This window comes from Metopolophium dirhodum, chromosome 9 (genome assembly GCF_019925205.1).
Source record: "Metopolophium dirhodum isolate CAU chromosome 9, ASM1992520v1, whole genome shotgun sequence".
Classification (NCBI taxonomy): domain Eukaryota; kingdom Metazoa; phylum Arthropoda; class Insecta; order Hemiptera; family Aphididae; genus Metopolophium; species Metopolophium dirhodum.
The window spans coordinates 19,869,612-19,896,805 of record NC_083568.1 but is presented as its reverse complement, the minus strand read 5'-3'; the positions used below and the strand labels follow the sequence as shown (position 1 = coordinate 19,896,805).

Here is a 27,194-nt window from a genome sequence, read left to right as displayed (position 1 = left end):
GGAAATTCTTCGTTCTGTAATCCGTTTATAACTTACTTATATATGTTGCTGTTCCATTTGGTAGGTACTATTATTCATTTGGACACGAGTCACAACTCACAACATATCCATCACGCGTTCATCAATTCACTATACAAAGGCAAGAACACTCAGGCTGTAGTCCAAGTTGAGCAATCAAATGTTCACACTAGAAAGGAGAGAACATTGACTGTGAAACTTTGTTTTTAATTTTTTGATATCAAAAATTTTAAAAAAAGTATTCAAGTTTGAAAAACTCAAAAAAATAAATTTTTCAACAAAAAGAACTTTTTTTAAATTTGTGATAGGTATCGAAAAATTAAAAACAACGTTGCACAGTCAATGTTCTTTTCTTTCTAAAGTGAAAATTTGGTTGCTTAGCTTGGATTACAGCCCGAGTGGTTCTTACCTACACAAATCAGTTTTTACTATAACTTACATTTGTCAGACGGAGACAACACATGAACCCGGTAGCGTCCTTATAAAGGGTAGTTTTAATTATCTTTTTTATTTAATGGTCTCTTAAACGAGTCAATAAAGAGATTGCTTAAAAATTTTAACTAACAGCCAATGACATAGATAAATATATTAAAATATAATATAATGTACATAATATATGATCTCATAACAATTAATATTTCAGACAAAATATGAAAAAATTAAATTTATTAAATACTTAGCATATATATTAGTAAAATGTAGAAAACAATATGGAAAACACAATATGAAAAAAAAAATAACACATTCAATCGATTTTCATTCATTATATCATAATTATTTTAATAATGCATTGAAAAAAACATAATAAATCCTATAAGTCTTCTTTTTTTAAATGTTTCTACACCGACAACTAACATTTTTTGTTTTTTTTAGTTTAATGCTACACAAAAAAATCTATAATATAGCATCACAAAAGTTATACAAAATTGCATCAGTTTTAAAAAAGAAAAAATTGGTTAAATGGTTAAAAAGAATAAAAATAAACGCAAAAACAATCAAATATATACAAAAAAAAACTCAACACTTATTTACATGAAAGAATACATAAAAGCGATTAATTAAAACCCAATCGTTTGAGTGTGTTTTTGCCAGTTAATAGTGACATTGTAACATTGTGACAAGTTGATGTTTTTGATTTGGAACGGAACTTTCTCAGTTCTGAGGTGTGGGCAGGATCATACATTGACCGATAACTAGACGGCACACACAAACTACTGTGTTGGCTGTAAAATTTACAGTATCCACCATCAAGCAAATACATTTCTGGATAGTCCAAGTAAGGATAGCACGTACTGTTATTTTCCCTATCTGCGTTACGCAGGTATCGCGACCTACAAAACAAACAAAACAGGCTATTAAATTCTTTGATTTAATTAAAAAAAAAAAAAAATGTGAAATAGCTAAATCATATAATTTAATGGGGGTAACCACAAGCAGAAGTAGGTGAACAAATATTAGGAAATACATGAAAATACACGGAAGTACATAGAAATACTCGGAAGTACCGAAATTATCATATTAGATGTAGTCATGTATGAGTTGTAAAGCAAAACTTATGTACAATTATCAAAACCTAACACAATATATTATCTAAAATAATATAAAATAATTAATTAATTTGATTCAATAAATATTTCAAAATTTTAAATTATTTTCAAAAAATTTAGTGTAAATAAATAATTTATTATTTGAAACTAAAAAAAAAATCTGTGTAGTCACATTAATTACTTTGCTAGGGCTTTTTACCATTCCACATTCCTTCACCCCTCCCCTGTTTTTGATTATTAACAGAATGCATAGGTACTTACTGTTTTAATACTCTCATTAATATCAATACAATTTTATCTGTTGGGCCAAAATGTGTCTAGAATTAATACTCCCGATATATTGCTTAAATAGCAGTTGAAAAATATTAAAAATACAAATTTTGACAAAATATGGAAAAATCACGAAAATTAGCAAATTATTTTGAGTTGAGAATTCATAAAATTTTTTTTTTTAAATCTAAGATTTGAAAATGTAATATAAGATTACTCATAAGTTTGTCTACCTTTATCAAAAAAAAAAATGTCTACAAGAAACTTAAATTAAATTTTTATGAGCGTCTGAAATTTATATTTTTACAACATTTGATATTCACTCGATTTCTCATGCAACAATTTTCTTAATTTATTGTAATTAAAAAACTTATGACTGTAAATACTTGAAAATTTTACTGACTGTTTATATCAGCATTTTCTATACACGATAAAATTTTAAAAATATTTTGACTCTTTTTGAGCTGTTTACCGACATAGTCAGTTTTCAATTTTTTTAGTTTTTTTTTTCTATAAATATCAATAAAATTTTATTTGTTGGGTAAAAAATTGTGAAATTTTAATATAAGGCTCCTGATATATCGTTCTAATAGCAGTTGAAAAATATTAAAAATATATAGGCACAATTTTTTTATATAAGCATTTAAAGTTAAAATTTTGACAACATTTATCAAATTTATAATTTATTAATTAGGTATTTTGTAATTAAAAATGTATAAAATGTTTAACTTTTATAGCTAAGGATTGAAAATTTAAAACAAGATTCCACGTAAATAGGTTATACATAAATTACTTTATTTACAATAATATCATCAAATATACTTGGTTATATCATAGGCTGACTGACCATTTTCGCTCAGAATCGTTTTTCTTATACAATGATATTATATCATTGAATTCAAATTGAATACCATCCATTATACAGTGACCCGCTTGAAACCTACTATACAGCAGAGGGACATCCACTTACCCACCTTTTTAAATTTTATAATGTCAAAATTAAAAATTCTAATTTTAAATGCTAATTAAAAAAATTGTACCTATATATTTTTAATATTTTTCAACTGCTATTGTAACAATATATCAGGAGCATTGTATTAAATGTTCATGCTTTTTGGTAATAAAATTTATTGATATTTATTGAAAAAAAAAATTTGAAATTGTCCGTTGTAAGAATATGAATTTCAAATGCTCATAAAAATTTAATTTAACCTTCTTTTAGAATTTTTTTTTTTTTTTGATGAAGGTAGAGCAACTTATGAGGAATCTTGTATTACATTTTCAAATCTTAGATTTAAATAGAAAATTTTTTATGAATTTCTAACTCAAAATAATTTGCAAATTTTTGTCAATATTTTGAACTTTAAATGCTTTTAAACAAAAACTCAGTTTTAAGGATTTTTAATTTTTTTCATCTGCCTCTGAAAGTATAACCTAGGAGCCTTCTATTAAATTTTCAAACTTTTTTAACCAACAAATAATAAAATGTTATTGATATTATAGAAAAAAAAAAAAAAAATGGAAACTGATTATGTCCGTAAACAGCTCAAAATAAGTCAAAATATTTGGAAAATGTTATGGTGTATAGAAAATGCTAATATTAACATTCAGTCAATATTTCATGTACCTACGGTCATTTGTTTTAGAGTTGGACCAAAAACCAAAATCAATTTTCTCGATAACAGATTTTGCGTAAAAATTCCCGTTTTTCCTTAATTTTTCACGTCTTGTTTGAAAACTACTTAGAAATTGTAGGAAACTTTTTACCCCCTATAGTACCAAATAGATTCACTTTCCTATCAGAAAAGTTACTGTTGAAGAAAATCCAAGCATTTTTACTGTCCTAAAAGGTGATGACAGACACAAAAAACATATCATTATAAAACCAATACATTCATCGCTTCGCTCAGAATCTAAAATATTGTTCTATTGTTTATGCTTTAGTTTTAGTTGAAAAATCATTATTACTAAAGTCATGACTTTTATGTCCTTAAAGAGTTTAATATATTTCACCTAATATTTTAGGATTATTTCTTAGTGTCATTTAAGGGGGCTGGAGCATACCATGTTTTAAAGAGTATGTTTAGGCATTTAATATTACACATACATTTTGGCTGTGTCAATGTGTGAGAAGTAAATTAACATTAATGTGTGTAATCTGTTATCGCACTTATTGCAACAAAATTTGAATTCCCGGATTTACGATTTATTTTGTTTTGTTGTAATATTTATGGTACTAAAATTCTTAGAAATGTTCTAACACTCATATGTGCATGCACAAGTCAATGAACATGAAGAAAATACTTTTGCTCCGGCTTAAGGCAGAAATTTGATGTAAACAGTACCAAAAGAGGAATAAAAATTCAATCGACTTATATTAGTTTTTAAAAGATGAGCCTATTCGTTAGTCTATTTTCTAGGTTTGCTCGGAAATAGATTTAAAACTTTATTTTCAGTTAATATAATATGATGCATAGTAAGTTTATATTTTTATCAAAATAAATATAGCCTTGACTTATTGTAGATAGCGATGAAATGAAAAATATAAGAATCCACTTCCGAGGATACTTAGAAAAGAGGAATACAAACTGAATTTATTTTTCAAAATTGAAATTGTGCTACTGGAAGTATGTTTAATTTTCTTTTGCTTATTGAGCTAAATGTATGGAAAAAAATAGTTGCTCCAGACCCCTTAAGTTGGAATATAAGTCGGCATTTATTACTACTTGTCAAGTTGAATATCACTCAAAAAAACAAAAATACAAACTACATATGTATAACATAATTTTAAGTCTATTATAATAACTAGTAAATAATAAAATATTAAATTCATAACATTTTACTTACAGACGTGGACCTCTCTCCGATGAAAATTCACAGTGAAATATCAAAACATTTCTCTTCACATTAATTTTATCAGTTTTATGAGATTTTTTACACAACTTGTCTTCAGTATAATCTTTAATTAGTTGCTCTTTAGTAAATATGTTGATTGCTCCTTTTATATGACCACCTTCATATTCATAGGGATATCTATAAAAAAAATTAATTAATTAATACAAAATACAATTCTACTTACAATAAAATAATATTTGTATTACCTGCAATCTATTATCAGATAGGAATCGATACAATCATTAAATGCACCCTCCAATAAACGAGCTAATGTATCAGGAGATATATTACGGAGATCTGCATGACGGTTAAGCGTTAATAAAGGCAATATAAATGATTGACTGAAGTCACCAATTAAATTTGATTCATTATCCTCTGATAAAATAAAAGAATAATATTTATTAAAAGTTGTACAACTATTTTTTTTTAATCACATAAATTGGCAAAAGAAAACTACTTAGCATATTAAAATTATCATCATAAATAAATTTCAATTCATAGTTAAACTATTAATTAATGAAGATATTTTGTTATCATTTTAATCCAACAATTTTACAAACAATAAATAATGATTAAATTGCTTCGTTTAAAATAATCTAATGTATTACTTACCTTTCTCAAATGCAGCTTTTATAGTGGCATCATTAGTTGAAAATGACCTTTGAAGCTTGGAAACACTATTTTTGCAAAATCCATAGTCAAAGAATGTAGTTTTCTTGTGGGATACAGGAGCAGATAAAGAAGTATTTTCAGTGTCTAATGTTGGAGATGCAAATGACAAAGCCTTAGGCTTTAACACTTTTGATACAATTGATTTCTCAGGACACTCAAATTCATTAAATAATTTACGTTTTTTCAAAATAACATTAGTGTCCTTAATTTTTCCAAAGACTAAATCCTATTTGTAAGAAAATACAATGATACATTGAAAAAATTATATGCACTGCTAAAATAATTACTTTCAACTTATCTAGTTGTTTCTGAATCATATTTAGAATTTCTTTGTTTGACAATAGGTTTAATTAATGGCTTTGAACTGTGTTCAAATCTTCATATACTGTAAAATATATAATTCAGACAAAAATACAAATAAAAGGTGAATTGTGGCTTGGTCCATGCATTCAATCACAAAATGTGTTGTACAAATACATGCTACAAATACACACGTGTTCCAAACCAACCGTTCCCCCTCACCATCAAAACAGTGAATGGCCATAGTTGCAGTGCTTAAATATATAAATTAAAATTAAATTTAACGATTTAAGGAAAATACCCGGTTAATGCCCGTGAATCTTCAAAGAGCACTGAAAAATAATTAAGAGTCCTTTGAAGTTCTTGATGTTTAGTAGTTGTAATGCAAGACCTTGTATTAAGTAGGTAATTACCTAAATAATTACATTTTGTAAAATATACTTCTGTTTCTACTTAACCATTATGAAATAAATACATTTATTGCCATTTATACTTTCTACTCAATACCATTAAAGTCAGTAAATAATAAGTGTTAAAAATTAAAATTAGTTCATTAAATAATAAAGCACCAATCCATTAAGTGGTATCACCAATGACAATTTGTCTAACAGTCGGATGCAAACTAACATTATCTGAACCCAGTGTAACTCCAAAAAAATTTTATGTAAACATACTCCACGTTCTTACTCAATTAAAATAAATAGTAGTTATTTTGTGTTACTTTGTAGTTCTTGATACACAGTCATAATACAAGAGGTCGTCATCCATAGGAAGATCATGATCTTTATTCACAAGGCAGAGGTTTTTTTCAGTGCTCTCTGAAGATTCCCGGGCATTAACCAGGTATTTTCCTAAAATCAGTAAATTTAATTTTAATTTTTATATTTAAGCACGACAACTATGGCCATTCACTGTTTGTAGGGGGAGGGGTATGGTTGGATTGGAACACGTGTGTATTTGTGCACTACATTTTGTGACTGAATGCATCCATCCCACCATTTAACTTTTATTTGTATTTTTGTCTGAATTATATATTTAACTGTATATGAAGATTTGAACCCAGAACTATAATTGAAAAGAAAAATTATCATTAAATGTTTCTCGGTCAGATTCAGTTGTTTGTTACAAAAGAGTCCCAGAAAAGATTAATTCTCTAATAATAATAATAAATAAGAATATATTATATTTTAATACCTACTATAATTTAACTATTATTGATGGTTGAAATCCCAAGATTCACTTCACAATGGAGATATTTTTTTCCTTACATTCGCCATTAATATTAAACCTATTGTCAAACAAAATGGAAGGGAGGAGACGTGGGAAATTAGGGAATTTGAATAGTTGAATAATATGTATTTTTGTGAAATCGCTTATACCTGTGTATCTACCTATATATTAAATATTTAGTGAATAAGTAATACAAAATTAAAATTTCTTACCTTATAATCATAAGAACATGAAGCTTTTACTTCATAGTGAGCTTTGTTATTTTGAATTTCGTTTAAAATAAAGGTTTCATTTGAAAGATATTCAACTCCTTTGACATTTTTCAATTTCAATGGTGTTATGGTATTATGTTCAATTAGTTGAGAAGTTGAAGATTCCAATGTGGCAATTGATGATAAACATAATTGTTCATTCTTTGATTTTGAAATAAGACGTTCAAATTTTTCACTCAGAGTAGGAGTTAATTTAGTTGGATTCATATTAAAAGATGTTTCAGAAAAAGCATGTTCAGGATCATACACTTTGGATGGAGAGACATTTTCATCCAAATTGTCTACACAAAATAATTTACGTTTTCTATTTGTTGTCAATGGTGATTGTTCAATTTTATGCAACTGAATCTGAAGAGACTTACGAGGATTTGTATAAGTAAACATTTTAACCTATAACAAATAAATATATTTAACCAGTGATATTATACACTACATTAAATAGGAACACCCTAGTACCATTACCAAATACTAAGCACCCTGATTTTAAACCATTTTTTGGAGGACTTGTGTATTTTAGTACATTGAAAACGATGGTGAAAAAATTTGACTGTCAGTCTTTGTTTCAAAGTTAAAGCTATATTTTAAGTTAGCTGTTTATACCATACAGTAAAAAAGACAATGGGACAATGGGTTACAAGTTACAACAATACACAGCAGGTACACGTAACCCAAACACAAAAAGGTGGGTAAGTGGATGTCGCTCTGCAGTACAGTAGGTGACAAGTGGGTCACAGTAATGGATGGTGTTAAATTTGAAATCAATGATATAATATCATTGTATAAGAAAAATGATTATGAGCGAAAACAGTCAGTCAGCCTATGATATTACCAAGTACATTTGATGATATTATTGTGAATAAGAAAAGTTACTGTTGAAGAAAATCCAAATATTTTTACTGTCCTAAAACGTGATGATAGACACCAAAATAAAAATTACACATAATTATAAAATAAATACATTCATTGCTTCACTCAGAATCTAAAAAAATTTTTAAAAATGGTGCCCAGAAAGTAATACCTTGAATTTTAGATTCTGAGTGAAGCGATGAATGTATTGATTTTACAATGTGTTTTTTTTTTTTTATTATTTAAAATTTTGTTTTTGTGTCTGTCATTATAAGGACAGTAAAAATGCTAAGATTTTCTTCAACAGTAACTTTTCTGATAGGAAAGGGAATCTAGTTGGTACTATGGGGGGGGGGGGGGGGGTTAATGTTAATATTAGCATTTTCTATACACCGTAACATTTTCCAAATATTTTGACTTATTTTGAGCTGTTTACGGATATTATCAATTTCCATTTTTTTTTTTCTATAATATCAATAATATTTTATTTGTTGGTTAAAAAAAGGCTCCTAGGTTATACTTTCAGAGGTAGATATAAAAAATTCAAAATCCTTAAAACTGTGAGTTTTTGTTTAAAAGCATTTTAAGTTCAAAATATTGATAAAATACGTAAAAATTACAAAAATTTGCAAATTATTTTGAGTTAGAAATTCATAAAAATTTTTCTATTTAAATCTAAGATTTGAAAATGTAATACAAGATTCCTCATAAGTTGCTCTACCTTTATCAAAAAAAAAAAATTTCTACGAGAAGGTCAAATTAAATTTTTATGAGCATTTGAAATTCATATTTTTACAACATTTGATATTCACTCGATTTCTCATGTAACAATTTTTTTATTTTGTTGTAATTAAAAAACGAATGACTGTAGGATACTTGAAAATTTCACTGAATGTTCATATTTTCATTTTCTATACACCATACAATTTTGAAAATATTTTGACTCTTTTTGAGCTGTTTACGGACATAGTCAGTTTTCAATTTTTTTTTCTTTAAATATAAATTAAATTTTGTTTGTTGGGTAAAAAAGCGTGAAAATGTAATGCAAGGCTCCTGATATATTGTTACAATAGCAGTTGAAAAATATTAAAAATACATAGGCAATATTTTTTTTTATAAGCATTTCAAGTTCAAATTTTGACAAAATTTAATAATTATTTTGTAGTTAAAAATTTATAAAATGTTCAAGTTATATAGCTAAGGATTGAAAATTGAAAACAAGGCTCCACGTAAATAGGTTATATATAAATTACTTTATTCACAATAATATCATCAAATATACTAGGTTAGGTTCGTTTTTCTTATTCAATGATATAATATCATTGAATTCAAATTTAACACCATAGATTACAGTGACCCACTTGTAACCTACTGTACAGCAGAGCGACATCTACTTACCCACCTTTTTAAATATTTATATACCATAAAATTTCAGTAATTATCATAAGATAAAGAATATAGAAGAATAAGTATAGAGAATAAATACTCAATCTAATGATCTAATTTTACCATTTGAGTTCTATTTCAAATTTTTTTTTAGTATTAGCCCACGTATTATATATATTTCAGAGATCATAATATTGATTATTAAGTTGTAAGACAGTGTTTTGATCATAATTACAATAGGCAATAATATACCTACCTACGTAACAAGGCGAGAAATCAGTTACAGTAAACATTTTTTTTTTTTACATTAAAGTACCTATAAATTGTTTGTCTATTAGAAACTTCTGTAGTTTATTACTCTTTTTTTTTGGTTTTCACTATCAGGCATGTCATTAAAGAGGCAACATTTTTTTAGGAAGCTGAAAAAGTATATTTGAAGGAAATGTAACAAATAGACTATTACTAGTTATTCCTAAAAAACTAAATGATCTTGTTAGTTGGAATGAACAATATCTAGTCAGATGATATATTATATATTATATCAACTGTTAAACTTTGTGATTGATGCAAAACTTAGATCTCTTAAATTATATAGATACCAACAACACTTCCACAGGTCCAGATTGAACCGGCGAGTTACACAGAAAATCTTGGACCGCATAAAAGTTGATAGCTAAAATTCTATTGACATTCATTAAATAAAAACTAATAAAAATCAAAAATTTCTTACGCCTATTATAACTTTAAAGAATTTTAAATGTTATCATTTAGGTAGGTACAGTAAATGCTAGTATAAATATTTGGTGAAAATTTTAAGTAGGTATCTACAGTTATGTGTTTTTAAGGAATGTCAAGAAAATTGATTTTGTCAAAAACTGGATTATCAAAAATAAAATAACAAATAACGCACATAATTATAGTAAAATTATTTATCACTTTTCTCAGAATCTAAAATAATCTTAGTTATTTGTATCATACAATTTTAACTAATATTTTGATCATTATCAAGCTAAGACAACTTTAAAATAATAATATAATGTATTGGGTATTAAAAAAATGTACTGGATAAAAACCCAATTCAAAAACTTCCATGCTAAGTTAAAAGAATCGGATAGCGGCCGTCACTACCAACTAGGAAACAAAACTCAAAATAGGCGGCTAAAACCTCGACTGCCTCAAGACATACCCCCAACGGACAACAAAGAGCCCTCATCAGAAGATGAAGAATAAATCAATACTATTAATATTATTATATTATATTGTATAAATTATTATTATTACTATTATTATCACATATAACATAAACGTATTACCACAAACTAATATATTATATCATTACTATCATCAATTTAAATGTAGAGACTAAATTATAATTGTAAATATATTTGTAATAGCACCTGGTGTGCTGAAACATTTTCAAAGAATAAATAAAAAAAAAATAATGTACTAACTACATAGGTACCTACATATACATTTATCTAAAGCCAAATCAAATTTTAAACTTACATTATAAAAGTTGAATAAAATGGTTGTACTTAAGTCATGAGAGTAAGATGAATGAAATAGGTGAAAATTGCAGACATCTAGCTTTACTTAAATTTTCCATTTTTTAATACTTCTATTAATCTATTTGGTAGATTTGTTATGTGCATAGTACCTATAAAGATAGGTAAGTGAAAAAAAAAGAATTCACTTTTCTGTAGTTTACTTTGAATTTTGATTATAGTAAAAATAAAATAAGAAATGAGGTACATTTTTTTGTCTAATGGGCTGATTCTTTGTTGAGGGCCAATAAAAGTTTAAAATCTCAATTCAGCGCTGAACTTACGTTAATTTTCAAATGTATTTTAATATAATATATTATTATTAAGCAGCGATATATTATGTTTATACGATAACAATTAATGTTTTTGGCATTATTTTTTGTAACGTCCGCACCGAAAAGTTGGAGCGAATTTTTTCCGTACAGGTTGCGATGAGGTTGGGATTCCCATAGTGCCGGGTGGTTAAGTGGAAATCCCCAAAAGTGCTTATCGCGCATATCCCCTGCAGAAACAGCCACTGAAATCCATACCACGGTCCTTACAAAACATAAACTTTTGGTTACATCTTATATCCATATTGTAACCTCCATGACACTTAAATGAAATAAAACCAAATCGTTTCTTTCATGCATTTGCTGTGGTAGAACAGTCTGGTTATTGCATAGATCCTTTGCCGTGATTAATGAATGCAGAGTGACAAAAAATAATATGTGTGGCTCGTGCGGGAAGGCAATTTCAGTCTTCGGCGAAATTCCGCACGCCGTCACCCACGACTGATATGCTCACTTCCCGCCTTTGTCCACAATATACCTACTATAAACATTTAAAAGTATGTAATATTGTTGCAACTACTTACGTCCGGTGTATTGAAATTTGAAGTCAGAAGACCGAACGCACTCCACGTCTTCACTTATAGTCCGTTATAAAAACGTAGAATGTGGATTAATTTAGTAACTATTAACCTAACTTAACTGTTAATTTGTTATGCTTATGTGTTATGCAAAATGTGAAATAGCCAATAGGCCTAGGGAATCGGCCATCAGGAATGGTAAACAAGCCGACCTGCGGTATCATACCCCACCTATGTGCCAGTAAACGTTTCCATAATACGGGTAACCAAGGGTCTAACGTCATGTTGGTGCGCGGGCTCGTTTCCATGTTTTTCGGAGATACAAATTTCAGATCATGGTTACGTGTTATATTTTTGTATCTCGTCGGGTAGTTAATTTTCCTGGCTTTCCGAATATCTACGTTAAGTCCGTTGACTCCTTCCGGAACATTGCCAATACAATTAAAAACCACGGATGGATACCCGGTTAGGTTAGGTTAGGTTTGCGGGCTTGCGGCGCTATTTTATAATACTTATAACCTATGAGGGTTTTAGAAAGTCACAACAAAATATTTCGGGGCAATTCCTTTGCTATTTTGCTAAACTATTTTGTGGTTAAAAATGGAAGTAGAACATACAAACAGCAATATAAATACCGCCTAGAAAATACCGTAATGCAACCGAGCATACAAGTGTTTTTATCACCCGAAAAAAATAGTCACCTAGCTTTGGATACCCAAATTCACACTCGTTTGTCTTTTAGGTTTTTCGATTGGTTTTGTTCAATTTTCTCTATTGAGTCTATTGATTCTCATGAATGTCCGGGTATGTACCAAACAATGCACTACCTCGCTGGTATTTCAATATTACACCCTGCAAACTACTGTATACATCACTTACATTTATGAATGTTTTATTACAATAAATTGAATAAATAATATTATATTTGCACATGCTTCAATAAAATATGATACATACTATTAAACTTTAATAACATAAAATGACTTCATCTTTTGAATTTATAAATTGTTGATTATATGGATTAATATTCAGTATAAAATAATATGAATTAATTTAAAATTAAATTTTCAGAATCAACATTTTCTGATATGCTGCCAAATTAAACTTAGTGAAATTTGTAATAGACACGAAGAAACAACGACAATAAATTATGAACAATGTTTAAACAAATCTAGAAATGCATTGCATAAGTCATATAGTCATGTAGGTAATTACCCGTCGCCGTGGTAAGAATATCTATTACATCTCAATCAGAATTTTCTCCTGCTCAAAAACGAATAAAAATGTTAAATGCTTTTTAAAAAACACCACCGTTATATATTGTTCACACTAAACCACCAGACAAAAAGTTGATGGGTCAATTTAAAACACGAACCCGGTTGTAGACATTTATAAATGAAGATATTTCATAAGTACAACTATTAATTCAAGTTATAAATTATAATAGTTGGTATATTAACTATTTTTTTAAGAGTAGGAATATAATGAAATTATTATTTGTAGTCATAACTATACTATACTATATATTTTATGTTAATTAAAATTGTGTTATTTAAAAAGCGGGTAAGTGGATGTCGCTCTACTGTACAGTAGATTACAAGTGGGTCTCTGTATGATGGAATGTATTGAATTTTAATTCAATGATATATCATTGTATACGAAAAACGATTCTGAGCGGGGACGGTTCATCGGTCTGGATATTTTATATTGTTATTATATTTTATTATAGCCTATATTATGTTGATTTAATATTATAAAATTACAACAAAATAACTAAAATCATTATTTTTATTTTTATTTGTTTCTATGGTGATAAACAAAGCGTTGGAAATTAAAATCCCATTTTTAGCGGTTTTTTGTGATTTGTCGGTGGTTTTTCCCGTGGCATTAAATAGCTATTGAGAAAACCGAAAATGACCCCTTTAAAGTACCATCTTGATCCAATTTTCTAAAATATAAGATACTATATGTTGAAATCAAAGCACTCCCTTCTGGTAGAAATTTTGTATACAGGATATAAAAAAAATAAATAAATAAACACCATTGTAAAAACACTAGATCCCTCCTCCGTTCAGAATCTAAAATTAAATTCTTAAAACAAACGGAATATTAGTTGGTTTATTTTAAAAAGTAAATAGCTACCTAATAAAATACTAATAGACGATTTGGAATATACAATCCAATTAAAGATTTAAACATTTTGTTCATTGCAAGTATATTTGTTCGCCTGGAGAAAGTGGTTGCGCAGAATACAAAAAGAGTCGTACACTCGTACCTCGATTTTTTTACATAATATATAAATGATTGCTATTGGGTAGAGGCGGTAAATGTATAGTGTATACATCAAATCGTCGCGTATATTTCCTCGAATAAAGAAATTATATCTTAACTAGTTAGTTTATTTTCTAACAAGTTAGATTAGACTATTTTACACATTAAATTCAATTAGTTAAGTTAAAAAGTTACTTACCAAAAGTAATTTTATAATGTGGATACCGTATTTGAGTGGCATATTTATATAATTGGTGCAAATTCAAAAATGAACCCAATAATAGGTATATATTCGAAATTGTTGAACACTGCATAACCCGTTAGTAATGTATTCTACATCACTAGCATTTATTTATAATATATATACATTTTTTTTCATGTAGCTTAAACCCGGCAATTATGACAATTAACTGTTTTGTTTGTAGGGGTAGAAACGGTTGGTTGAAACACGTTTGTATGTGTGGCAAGGATTTGTTGCTAAAAATCCCGGGTGGTCACCCATCCGGAAGCTAGAAACACCATCAATACGTACACTCAGAACGTTTCCGCAGTTGAGTGTACGGACCTCACCACACCACGCCACAATATTTTTTATTATATTTATCATTTTATTTGTTATTCGAAAAAGACTGCAGTCTTTGACTTCTATAATACAACATAACCAAATAATTAATTTAGTTTTTTTGCTTTTTAAAAACTCAATTACCTTTGGAAACTCCTCGACCTTTTTAGTTCATACAGTCATTTTGAATCTGACAGTAAGTCTTGATAATAACCAATTTATATTTTAGTTTATAATTATATTATAATCAAAAAATATAAAATTGTAAAATTTGTAATATCTATATCATCTAGGTTTTATACTAGTAATTAGTATACTTGTATACTACACTACTTCAAACATTGTAGATCGTTATTAACACTGCGATGATGAGTGTATTAAAAAAATTGTTTTAAATACTTAGTGCAAACATAATGTGTTGCCCGGCGTATTGTATAGGCAAAATAGGTACACTCAGTGGCGTAGATACGATTTTTTTCTGGGGGGGGGGGGGTTTTAAAATATATTTATGATACAAATTACAAGTTATTAGTTTTTTACGTACGTTATTTTTATTTTGTTTCAAATTTGTATTAATTATAAATAGTTTTTATAGTTTTATATTAGTTTATTATAATAATTCATAAAATAAAATCCACTCGACGTTTGTTAATAGATAATTCGTCCAACACTTCCTTTGCATCTACTGATATTGAACGATGAATGGAGAGCATTGCCAAACCATTTAATCTTTTCTAAAAATGTAAAATATCATTCATATTTATTATTTTTATTTAATTAGTTCTTATATATTATATTATACAATTTTATAAATACCTCTGACATTGTATTCCTTAGGTACGTCTTAATTCTCTTTAATGATGAAAAAGATCTTTCGGATGAAGCTGTTGAAAACAGGTAGTGTTGCTAAAATTTGTAGTAATTTGTATATATTTGGATACATGTTATTGCAGATAACTAAAGCATCCATAGAATTTGTAGGTTGTTTATCTAGTGCAAGTATTTTACGTCGCCAAAGTTTTAACTCAGATACCAAAATATCTTTATTGTTATCTGCCAAATCATCATTATAAAAATCTATCAAACTAATAAATTCATCTTTTTCAAGTGTTGTCATTTCTGACGTTTTTGGAAATAAGTTTTGAAATCCTTTTAATGTTTTCTGATGTTCAATAAATCTCGATTCAATTTCGTTAATAAACAATTCTAAATAAGGTATGAATATTGTTATTTTAAAATATTCTTCAGGCGTGTTCACTGAATAGTTATCTCTGTTTTTTTGTTTACGTGCAATTCGAGGTAATGATATTGAAAAACACAACTCCTGAGCTAGAACAGATGCTTTTGTATAGATTTCATGAAAATATTCATCAATGTTACTTCGAATTGTTTTTAATTCAGACAGTGTCGCATTAGCTAATATCATAGCTTCTCTTAAATCAATGGCAACGCTTTGGAATTGTTTAGATAGTGGCAATCCAACTGCAAATATTTTCGATAAAACCAAAAGTGATATGATAAACTCTCCTTGTAAGATTGAATTTTTTAAATTATTTGCTTGACTTGAGGTATCACCATCGGCCCAACTACTAATAGTGTCTAAGGAATCAACGACACATTCCAAAAGTTCGATAAAATCGTGAACTGAATGAAAACGTTCGATCCATCTTGTAGCACAGTTGCGTTTTAATGTTTTTGCATTAATTGTTCCATTAAAGTCTTCGATTGCTTGTGAAAGTATATTTTTTCGTTTGGGGTATACAAAGAAATCTCGTGATTTTCCAATCGTACCCAAGCAGTTTCTAATTGGTTGTATTGTACAAGATTTAGATACTGCCAAGTTAAGGGTGTGTGCTGTACAGTGAACATAAGTTGCCATCGGATACAATTGAGAAATATGTGACCTAACGCCATTAAATTGTCCAGACATAGCTGCAGCCCCATCGTACCCCTGTCCACGTAAATACTTAAGTTCTATCCCGAACGCCTTTAAATTTTCAATAATAAGAGTTGCTAAGCCTTTGCCAGTTAAATCGTTTGTAGGAACAAATTGCAAAAAATCTTCTCTGACAACTAATTCATCTATATCAACATATTTAGCACATAAAGACACTTGCTCTATACCAGATACATCGGCGGTTTCGTCAGCAAGGACAGTGAAACACTTTGCTTTATTTATTTTAGCTACAATTTTATTAAGTATTACCGTGTTGCAACAATCAATAATAGCATTTTGGCTAGTAGGACTAATATATTTATTTCGTTCACCTGGACCTTCAAGAAATGTTTTAAGCTTTAGATCACCACGAGCTCTATACCGCAATAGTTCCCTAAAGTTTCCTTCATTTGTAGTTTGCATTGTTTCTACATTGATTTTACCAAAATCTCTATGTCCTCGTATTGCAAGCTCTTGACGACCACATAAAATAATAACTTCAATTATAGGTAAAATATTTATTCTGTTTTCATTTACTTGTTTACTACGGGCTGTATCTAATTGATTTTCAATGGATATACTTGGATTATTTCTCATTTTTAAAAAGTTATCGGTGTCTATTACACTTTTAATATGATAATTTAGTTTATCATGTTTAGTAAATGTTTCTATAGCGTGTTTCCAATTATCAAATTTGTTTAATACCAAAGCACCAAGTTTCTGGCCATTTATTCCACCTTCAGATTTTGAAAAAGCAACACAAAGTCTACAAAATGCACCATCTTCTTTTTCTGAGTATGCTAACCATCGCCATCTTAATAACCAATTGAATTGAAATTTGCTCGTTTGCCCTTTTTTATTTTTATCGAAGTTTTTATGTATAGGAAAATTAAACGTTATATCTGGTGTCCATATACTATTTATAACTGTATGAATTTCACTATGAGACAATACACGGTTAACAAAATATGTTATGTCATTAATTCTTATATCAACCGAAGTAAAAGATGAAGAAGGTATACAGGTTTCAAGAGTCTTAATATTTAGATCATTTTTAGGTGCTAATGAATTTTCTATAGTAGGATCTTTTGTTTTCGTTTTCTAAAATACAAAATTAATACTTTGATCAATTGTTAGTATTTGTTAAGTAATATTATAATATTTTAAAATATACGAATATACTAATATATGTAATAGGATCTAGTATTATGTAGTGAAAAATAAACATTAAATACTAAACAATAACATCAACAAAAATAAATAATAAAACTGTTAAATACACAATGATTAAATTATTAGGTATTTTATTAGAATAAATAAAATAATGTTTTCAGAGTTTAAGCTATGCGTAATTAAGTAATTTATTATATTAATGTACTAATATTGTACAAAAATAATGCAATATTGTTTAATATGCTTACCTTTATAACAAATTTATCCATAGTTAAATCTTAAATGATAGTTGATAGGCGTATCGTGTAACGTTACTAAAGTTTCAAACTCAAATGAAATATTATGACGGCTGACAGACCGTAATATCGTATTATCGATCGGCATGCTCGTGTTGTTACGTGTTGGACGTCGGAGGTCGTTATCGCTGTTTTCGTCGATTTTATAATTGATTTTCTTAAAATAAAACTCAGAAGTGTAAACACTCGAATAATTTCTATCAGGGCCGTCCCGAAAGACAAATCATGGGGGGGCTTGATTCATTAATTTGCCAACTCAAAAAAAAAAATTTTCTCGCTCCGCTCGAATTATAATTATTATTATTAATTTATTAACATACATCTCAATAACTCATAAACATAGGCATACTTATTATACACTATTCAATACCTATTTATTGCTCTTCACCAGTACATAGTCACTACCTAGTCAAATTAATTTTTGGATATTGGTCAGCATTACCAAAAGTAGGTACCTACACAAGATTAGGTAAAATAAAAACTTAAAACATACAATTTTATGAGTATTTAATCACTAATAATAAATTAATAATTATGCATGTATCACAATAAATAATAATATATACAATTTTTAAAATTGAATTCTTCTTTGTTTTATATTGAACCACTGAGTTGCTATTTTACTTACATCAACTGTATCTAAAATATCTTTTTCAATACTTAACAGCATTAGGGAATCTAATCTATTGTCTGTCATTGTAGATCTTAAATGATTTTTTATCAGTTTAAGTTTGCTAAATGTCCGTTCATTAGTAGCTACACTTACCGGTGCAGTTAATGCTAATCGACAAATATTATTAGCTAATGGTAGGATATGTTTAACTTCTTCACATTTTTCAATCATACTGAGAAAATTTGTTGTCATAGTTAAACTCAAATCTTTGCATATTTCTTTTAATATTTCCAATTCAGTTTGAATGGCATCAATATCCTTGCACTTTGCAAAATCACTGTTAGGAGGAAATATTAACAAAGCATTTTGTATATTTTCAATGCTCATATTTTCATTCTTGAATGGAAATGAGAATATTTTATACAGTGGCATTATTGTATCAATAAATACTTTTAAATTGTCTTTAGATAAATTAATAAGTGTAGACAGTATACATTTGAACTCTTTTTTATAAAATATATGAAAAGTTAAATCAGCTTGAGTACCAGCATTTTCGTCCAACCAAGTGGGCTGTTTTCTTGTACGGTGATGAACTTTGAAATCAGATTTTGAATCTATACCAAGATTTGCTGCGAACAAGGTTGCGCTGTCAATCAGATCATTTATTCTTTCTGAATCTGAATTAATATCTTCTAAATTTTTAATTGTAGCCTCTATTAAAACAGCAGCATCAATTACACATAAACTTTTTGTTTCTAATGTCTCGGTTAGTGATTTCAATTTATACATTATATTTTTCATAAATACCAAGGAGACAATGAAGTCAAATGAATGCATCTTTTTATTAATGCCAAATGCTTTTGTCCCTAGTATTTCTATCGAATATCTCAGGATGTGAACAAATATATTGTAAAGTGTTACATATAGCTTCATATGAAGCCCAAACAGCTTTAATGGACTCTGCACGGGCTGTCCATCTTGTTTTGGATAAGTTTCTTAGTTGTAATGTATTATCAACATTGTTCATTTGCTTATTCAATACACTATACCTTTTATTACTAGCTGAAAAAAATACATAAAGGTTTTCCAAGTTATCAATCATATCTGACACAATTAAACTAGAATTACATGCATGTTCCAAAAATGTGTTCATCCGATGCGCTTGACATGGAATATAAAAAAACACTATGACCAACTAGTTCTGAAAGTTTAGCTTGTGTACCGTTAAACTGCCCAGACATGTTACTAGCATAATCATATGACTGAAATACCAAATTATCTGTTCCTAAAGAATGTTTAGTTAAAATTTCAATAATCTGTTTAGCTGTTCCTAAGCCAGTTTTGTCTACTCCTTCAGCTATTTCTAAAAGCCTTTCAATTGCTTTTCCATTGTTATTAACATAACGCAAACAAACTGCCAATTGATCCTTATGAGAATTATCGGGGGTTGTATCAGCCATGACTGAAAATAGGCTTGCTTCCTGGACTTCTTTCACAATAATTCTTCTTACTTCATTACTTAGAATATCAATAAACTCATTTTGCGAACGGGGGCTTAAATATGTGACATTGTAAGATCTTGATGATTTTTCATTTATCCAACGGTTCATTAAGGGATTGTGCCTAGAGATAAGTTGAACCATTTGATTAAAATTACCGCTAGATTCGTCACCATCTCCACGAAAAGACAACCCTTGCCTACACAATGTCCGTGCTATATCAAATAAAATTATAATTATTTGTTTATTAAATTCTTTTTCTTGTACTAGTTTGATGGATTCTTGTCTTTTTGATCTATTCATAATAATGTCAATATGATTTGACTCTTTCATAAAGCTGCGGTAATCATTTAAAGCTGCTTTGTGTGATAAAGAATTAAAATGCTGTTCCAACTTGCCTAATTTTGCTTTTCCTCGACTTTTCATTTTTTGCCATGTATTAACACCTTGCTTTACCCATGCTTCATTTGAAAACTGTCTTCCTAACCCTTTTGGAAATAATGAGCACACAAAACAATATGCTGAATCAGTAATCAAACTATACTCTAGCATAGGATATTCTTTTAACCAAATAGGATTAAAACTTTTTTGTTTTGATGGATCAATATCACTGTTGATTGGATATTTTAAAAGTTTAGGTTGGTGTGGACCCAATGATAAAAGATATTGCCTTTGTGAAGAAGAAGTAATATCACACCGCCGCCCTGGATCATGTTCAACAAAATAATTTGGTTTAGAAACTGATTGTATATGGTCAGACGGATCTGATAAGTTGTCTAATACTACTTTGGCATTTTTTAAAAAACATTCTGATTTCAATTTTATTCTATTAATCACTTGTTGACTTTCTAACATAAACATAATTGGATTTGGCAATGTGTCTTCTTTCAATTTTGACAGCAAAGTATTACACTCATTTAAATTTGATACTAAGTCTTCCATTTGGCCAGCACATAACAACCATGATATTTCTTCAGAATTTTCATCAATATTATGTTCAATAACTTGTTGAAAATTCTAAAATATATATATAATATACCAATACTATTAAGTATTAATAAAAGTAGTACCTATTATTATATTTTATATGAAATAAACTAAATTTGAATACATTTTAATATAATTTTAAAAAAAACGTTGGTTATGCTCATTTAGCAGTTACTAGTCCTAAAACTTTTTTGATTTTTGTTCATTCATAACACTTCTACAATATATTTAAACAAAAATATATTTTGGTATTTTTATGCATTGTGAATGGGCATTATGCATTATTAGATATAAATGTAAAATTATAAATAATAAATCCATTACTAATTACCTAACAATTTATTTAATTATTAAAATTTTAAAAATTTTAAATTTAATTATTAAAATAATAAGTACCTACCTCAGATTTAGAATCAACATTATCTTTTTGAACAGTAGAGTCCGATTTATCTTTAGATAGTTTTTCATCATTATTATTAATGACTGATGAGTTTGAAGAGTCATTTTTCTAAAATAAAGTACAACAAATTAAAATACGTAATTAGGATTTATCAGATATATTTTTATGAAAATGGTTTTTTTTTATGAATTTTTAGTTCAAAAAAAGCAAATCTTTTTAGTATTTAAGCTATAAATTATAATATTATTATATTATTTTATACTTGTATGCAATATGAATGGTCAATGGATATTAGATATAAATATACAATCATAATATTATATGATGTAATAATAGTAATAAATAATAATTAATAATATTTATAATGTATAGGTATGTCCAATGTTCATTTTATACCAATTAATGATCAATTTGATTTGTTTAAATATCAATAACAATATTAACAATACCTCAGATTTAGAATCAACATTATCTTTTTGAACAGTAGAGTCTGATTTTTCTTTAGATAGTTTTTCAACATCATTATAACTGACTGATGAGCTTGAACACTCATTTTCCTAACATAAAAAATAAAATAAATTAAAATAATTTGTATTTAATACGATATATTTTTGTTATAATGATTTTATGAACGTTTAATACAACACAAGCTTACCAGTTACTGAGTTAACTATTAAATATTAACGATAAATCATAATAATATATAATATACTAATAAAAGTACTTAGGTTCATTTTTTTCAAGGCATACCTAATTATAAATATTTATTACAAAAAATATCAAGTATAATAAACGACTTACCGGTATCATTACCCGTTTATTCAAATTCCATGTAGCTGCTGCACTTTCGAACGGATTTTTTGGTGCACCAACATGTTTAATATTTACTCGTTTTCCACGATGTAATTTTTCCTCGTGGTTTTTTTTGAAATCGTCATTAAATTGACTGCCACATTCTAAACATTCAACTTTAACACGTTTTCTTTTTCTTTTATTATTAACTTCACTCATTTTTGTTGAACAAAAGAAAATATAAATAATAAATATTAAATTATTAAATATGTTTATGCGCAGAGGGCCAGTGACAGAGTGTGGTTAACATGTATTGTGATTTTGATTATGATTACTGATTAGGGTAATATAATTAAAAATACGCTGCAAATAGTATACACGTTGTTATAAATAAAATTATCTGTATAAATAACATGTACATATTTTTATACAAACTATACGGGCATACGGCTATATAGTAATATATACTAACAAAGACACAGACCGTTGACGACGGTGACGTCCGATACCGGCTCAATAATACATACCCAATCTATTTTTATCACGCTTTATCGCTAATGAAAGTATTAGTATTATTCTTATAACATATTCTTCATACGTTAAAAATAATAATTTAATATTAATATATTAATATCATTAATAGAAAATAATGATTTTTTTTGAATTTTTGTTTCTGTCAAATAAAATATTAATAATAATATTTTAATATATTATTATTAAATGTCGTTAAATTGCCGACTCGGTACCTCAATATCAAATGTGCCGACTGACCAAGCCGTGGGGGGGTGTGACACCCCCCCACACCCCCCCCTAGGGACGGCACTGATTTCTATAACTATATTAATATAATATATAGTAATAATAATATTACACATGTTAATTTGTACTAGTATTATTTACCTATCTATTATTTAAAATTCTAACCAATATAAAAAAGATTTGTTTTTTTTTTGGTGTAGGGGGGGGTGGAAACCCCTTACACCCCCCCCCGTAACTACGCCACTGGGTACACTACTGCAGTATTCAATATTGTTAGGTTAGGTTAGGACATAAAATAATGGCTGGGTCTACAGTCAATATTAAATTACTAACTATAAAGTCTAAAAGCTAATAAAAACATAGTAAGATATCTGTTTTAGTCTTTGTAAATATGTGAGGAAAAAAATTATATTTAGTACAATGTAAAAAAAGTGGGAAGGAAACCTTGTGAATTCTTTGACAATAGGATATTAAAACACAAAACCATGTTTTAAATTAAAACTGTTGATTTTATATATTTTCTATTTACAAAAACTTAAAAGTATTGAAAACCTTATAAAAACCTAATTAAACAATATTTTGTTATATTTTAAAATACATTTTATAATTTGTTGGGGTAAAAAAATCATTAATTAAGGTTAGGTGGCAGTCTTTAAGACTGTGTTAAAAACTATGATAGTTAGTTAACGTCTAATATCCTGTTCTATTCTAACCTAATCTAACCTAACCAAATTAATAATATTTAAATATTTTCTTTTATTGTTATGTTTACAATATCGAATACCTTGATAGTTGGTAGGAAAACATCATTGCAAAGCTCACGACCAGTGATTATATGGTCGTCTATCATCACCATAGCTTCAACTAACCATAGGTTTACCTAACTAACCTAATTATGACTTATTAGGACACTTTGAATAAAAAGATCCTGAATTGCAGGCTGCCAAACTTAAGTGCTTGATTATCAAGTTGATCCTTTGATTGTTGACAACTTAATCTTACATAATATACTATGGATAGCATACCCAGATCACTCGTGTAAACAATTTGAAGCACATATAAGCGATGTGTCTCTGACATTTTTATTGATACATATTTTTCATCGCGAACGTATCTTAGTCAGAGACTTTTCACTAATATGTGTTTTAAATTATCTGGATATGGGCCCATTCATAGTATATGATTTAAGGTTAATACAATAACTGTGATCACAACTTGAAAGTATAATGATTGGATGTAAATTGTAAAAGTCATAATATGTATTCATGATTTATCAGCATGTATTCAATCCGTCTTACAAGTGGGTATCAATTTCAGCAGATCTTATTTAGCATTGTTAGTTTTAATATTAGAGTGGTTATTTTTATTAAAACTAACGATGCTCAATGATACATTTGGTATCTTATACACCTGTAAGACACACTTGGAGAGAACACATGCATGTGTCACGTCTTCTTTAAAGTAAAATGTTTTATTGATTTTATTTTAGCTTCATAATTGTAAAAAATACTAGGAAAATGTTGAGATTTGGAGCAACTTTATAACGTATTCAAATAATTTTATTTTTGACTTTTTATCATGATCTGGAGGGTAAATCTTTTGGTCTTCAAGTATACACAAATATTTCAATTTATAATATAAAAGCCCGGCTCTGCCACATACTCTGATATAAATAGCCCAGTCCACCTTTAAATTCTCAATATAAAATTAAATTTAAGACAGAATTGTAAATCAAGGTACGACAGTCTCTCTTTTGTAGTAATATTTCTGATTTCAATGATTTTCAGTATTTTGTATAATTCGATTGGAAAAATAGACGCCGATATCATTTGCGCAAGATTTTGACTAACACAAATACACAATATTAATGTATGTATAAAAATTAGATTTCTGTATCTCATATTAAAAAAAAGAAGTATACCTATGGTATAATAAAACAATGCATGTTCCCAAGTATGTTTCTTTTATCAATATCGCTGTAGTAATTAATTCAAAAATGTCTAAAAAAAAGAAGAAAAAACAGAAATATGCAATTAAAATCGTAAAATAAGACATTGAAATAAAAAACAATGAATTAATTGTCGAAATGTGCTTGCCCAAAAGTTTCATAGTTTAAATTGTTATGGTGGTGAGACAAATTCTGTGCTCACTTAAAAGTTAGCATATCATACCATAAACCAGAATAAATATGCAAACGCGTACAAATCTGCACTCTAATCATAATAAAATGTAAATAAAAAAACGGTAAGACTTAAGTTCAATAGTTAAAAGCAACATATTAATCATAAGATTTAGTTTAAAGTTCTGTTATATCCATAGACATAAAAAACAAAATGTTTTAATTATTTTATATGCCTACGGTTGTATCTTATATTATTTTATAATTTATTTCTTCTTACTTAATAAGAATTTCTTATTTAGTATGGACAAATAACTGCTGTAAGTATAATAATAAATTACAACACATTAGTCATATATTTCTTAATTTTACACTACAATTAAGCTATAAATACGATAAATATGAAAAGTATGATAGTATAATACTACAATTTATTTAGATTTTAAATAGATTACTTTTTTACTATAAAATTAAAAAATATAGTTTTCTTATAATGATAAAGAAGTCATTGACAAATAATTTTATTCATAAAGTGCAGTGGAGTGTAACATAGAGTCCAAGCGTTGCTCAGGCAACACCTTAAATATGGGTGATAGAAGAAAAATAGGACATTTTATAGGTCGGTATAACAGTATTATGAGGGGTAGCCGGGTAGGTGACCTAAAATTATTTGAGCAACATCAATTTTTTTTATGATACACGCTATATAGGCAAATAAGGTACATATTAAACTTGCATGGTGAAATAATGACGGGGTTTGGATTGTTCGGGCTCATATATTTTATACATTGTGCTTTTGGGAGTAAACTTAAATGGTTATTGCTTCTACGTCACCCAGTTAACAGATTATCTGTGGCAATAAATATTTAATTTAAAAAGTAAATGTAAGCCAAAAAACAGTATGAAAACAAACTTACGCGTAAATATCGACTCTTCCGGTGAAACCTAAATGTGCATTCGTGCGATATGCCGCCGCCAAATAAACTGCTATCTTCATCATTCAGTCTACATCGATCTTGATCAGAACTGAAAGTTGAATGTAACGAAATATTTTATAAAAATGAAGCGTAATGAGCAAGTTTGTGTTATATTAATATATTATTTTCTGCTAAACGAACTTTTGGCCTATTGTTGGCTTCTTTCATTTTTTTTTGTTCAACGAAATTATTAGAATAGTTAATAGTTTATTTATATTTTATTTGTTCTGTGACAAATGACGACAATTGGAGATTGCCATAGATGATATAAATATATTATAATCAGTATATGGTCTGATTTATCAGAATATTTACTAATATTCGTGTTTTTAAATTGTAATATACTAATATTTAGATTTTTTATGTGAGATGTTGATTCCAATTTCCAAGATATTTATATATTATCTGTTTTTTTTAAATTTCTTTTATGTTGAGTAAATATATTATAACTTAGGTATTATATAAATAATATATTAATTTTTTAAAAATGAACTCTAAATAGTGTTTGAGAAACCATTAATTTACTTTACATAAACATAATATGTAAAGCGTTTTGACAAGCCTTTTCCCAGTTAGTTTTGAATAAAACTAAAGCAGTATCATATTTTAATAATTTATGTAAATTATAGTTCTTGTAAAATTTTACAATTTCAACCATAATATATGTTGCATGTTTCTTTGTAAAAAGTAATTTATTATTTTTATTTTGAACATGATAATCGGCTAGTAAATTATAATGAACTAGGTGTTTCAAATTGGCCACGTATATTTATTATTTTCATAGTCTTAGCACCTTCTTATTTAATAAAATATTATGTAGGTACTAGAATTACTCTTTATAAGTAAATGAACCGTTCCTTAGGCTTCACAAAATAAACACTCATACCACAAATTAAACATTGAAGAGAAAATTGCTAAGACTAGTCATAGGCGTGCGCAGATTCCGGTTTCAGGGGCAGCAAGAGATTAATTCGGCCCAT

General features: G+C 27.9%; 2 protein-coding genes and 1 pseudogene across 2 annotated transcripts; all 3 read right to left on the bottom strand.

The window, feature by feature from the left end:
* Window positions 1-617: 617 nt before the first annotated feature.
* LOC132952230 (M-phase inducer phosphatase 1-A-like) lies at window positions 618-26,365 on the bottom strand. The gene is made up of 7 exons (XM_061024453.1): window positions 26,356-26,365; window positions 26,155-26,263; window positions 7,145-7,594; window positions 5,343-5,628; window positions 4,937-5,105; window positions 4,683-4,868; window positions 618-1,349 (listed from the first exon to the last, which is right to left on the bottom strand). Exons 3-7 carry the CDS (start codon window positions 7,586-7,588, stop codon window positions 1,073-1,075), a joined length of 1,362 nt encoding a protein of 453 aa, XP_060880436.1. The 5' UTR covers window positions 7,589-7,594; window positions 26,155-26,263; window positions 26,356-26,365; the 3' UTR covers window positions 618-1,072.
* LOC132952612 (52 kDa repressor of the inhibitor of the protein kinase-like) lies at window positions 15,189-16,559 on the bottom strand (annotated as a pseudogene).
* LOC132951659 (uncharacterized) lies at window positions 18,417-19,089 on the bottom strand. The gene has a single exon (XM_061023484.1). It carries the CDS (start codon window positions 19,066-19,068, stop codon window positions 18,640-18,642), a length of 429 nt encoding a protein of 142 aa, XP_060879467.1. The 5' UTR covers window positions 19,069-19,089; the 3' UTR covers window positions 18,417-18,639.
* Window positions 26,366-27,194: the final 829 nt, after the last annotated feature.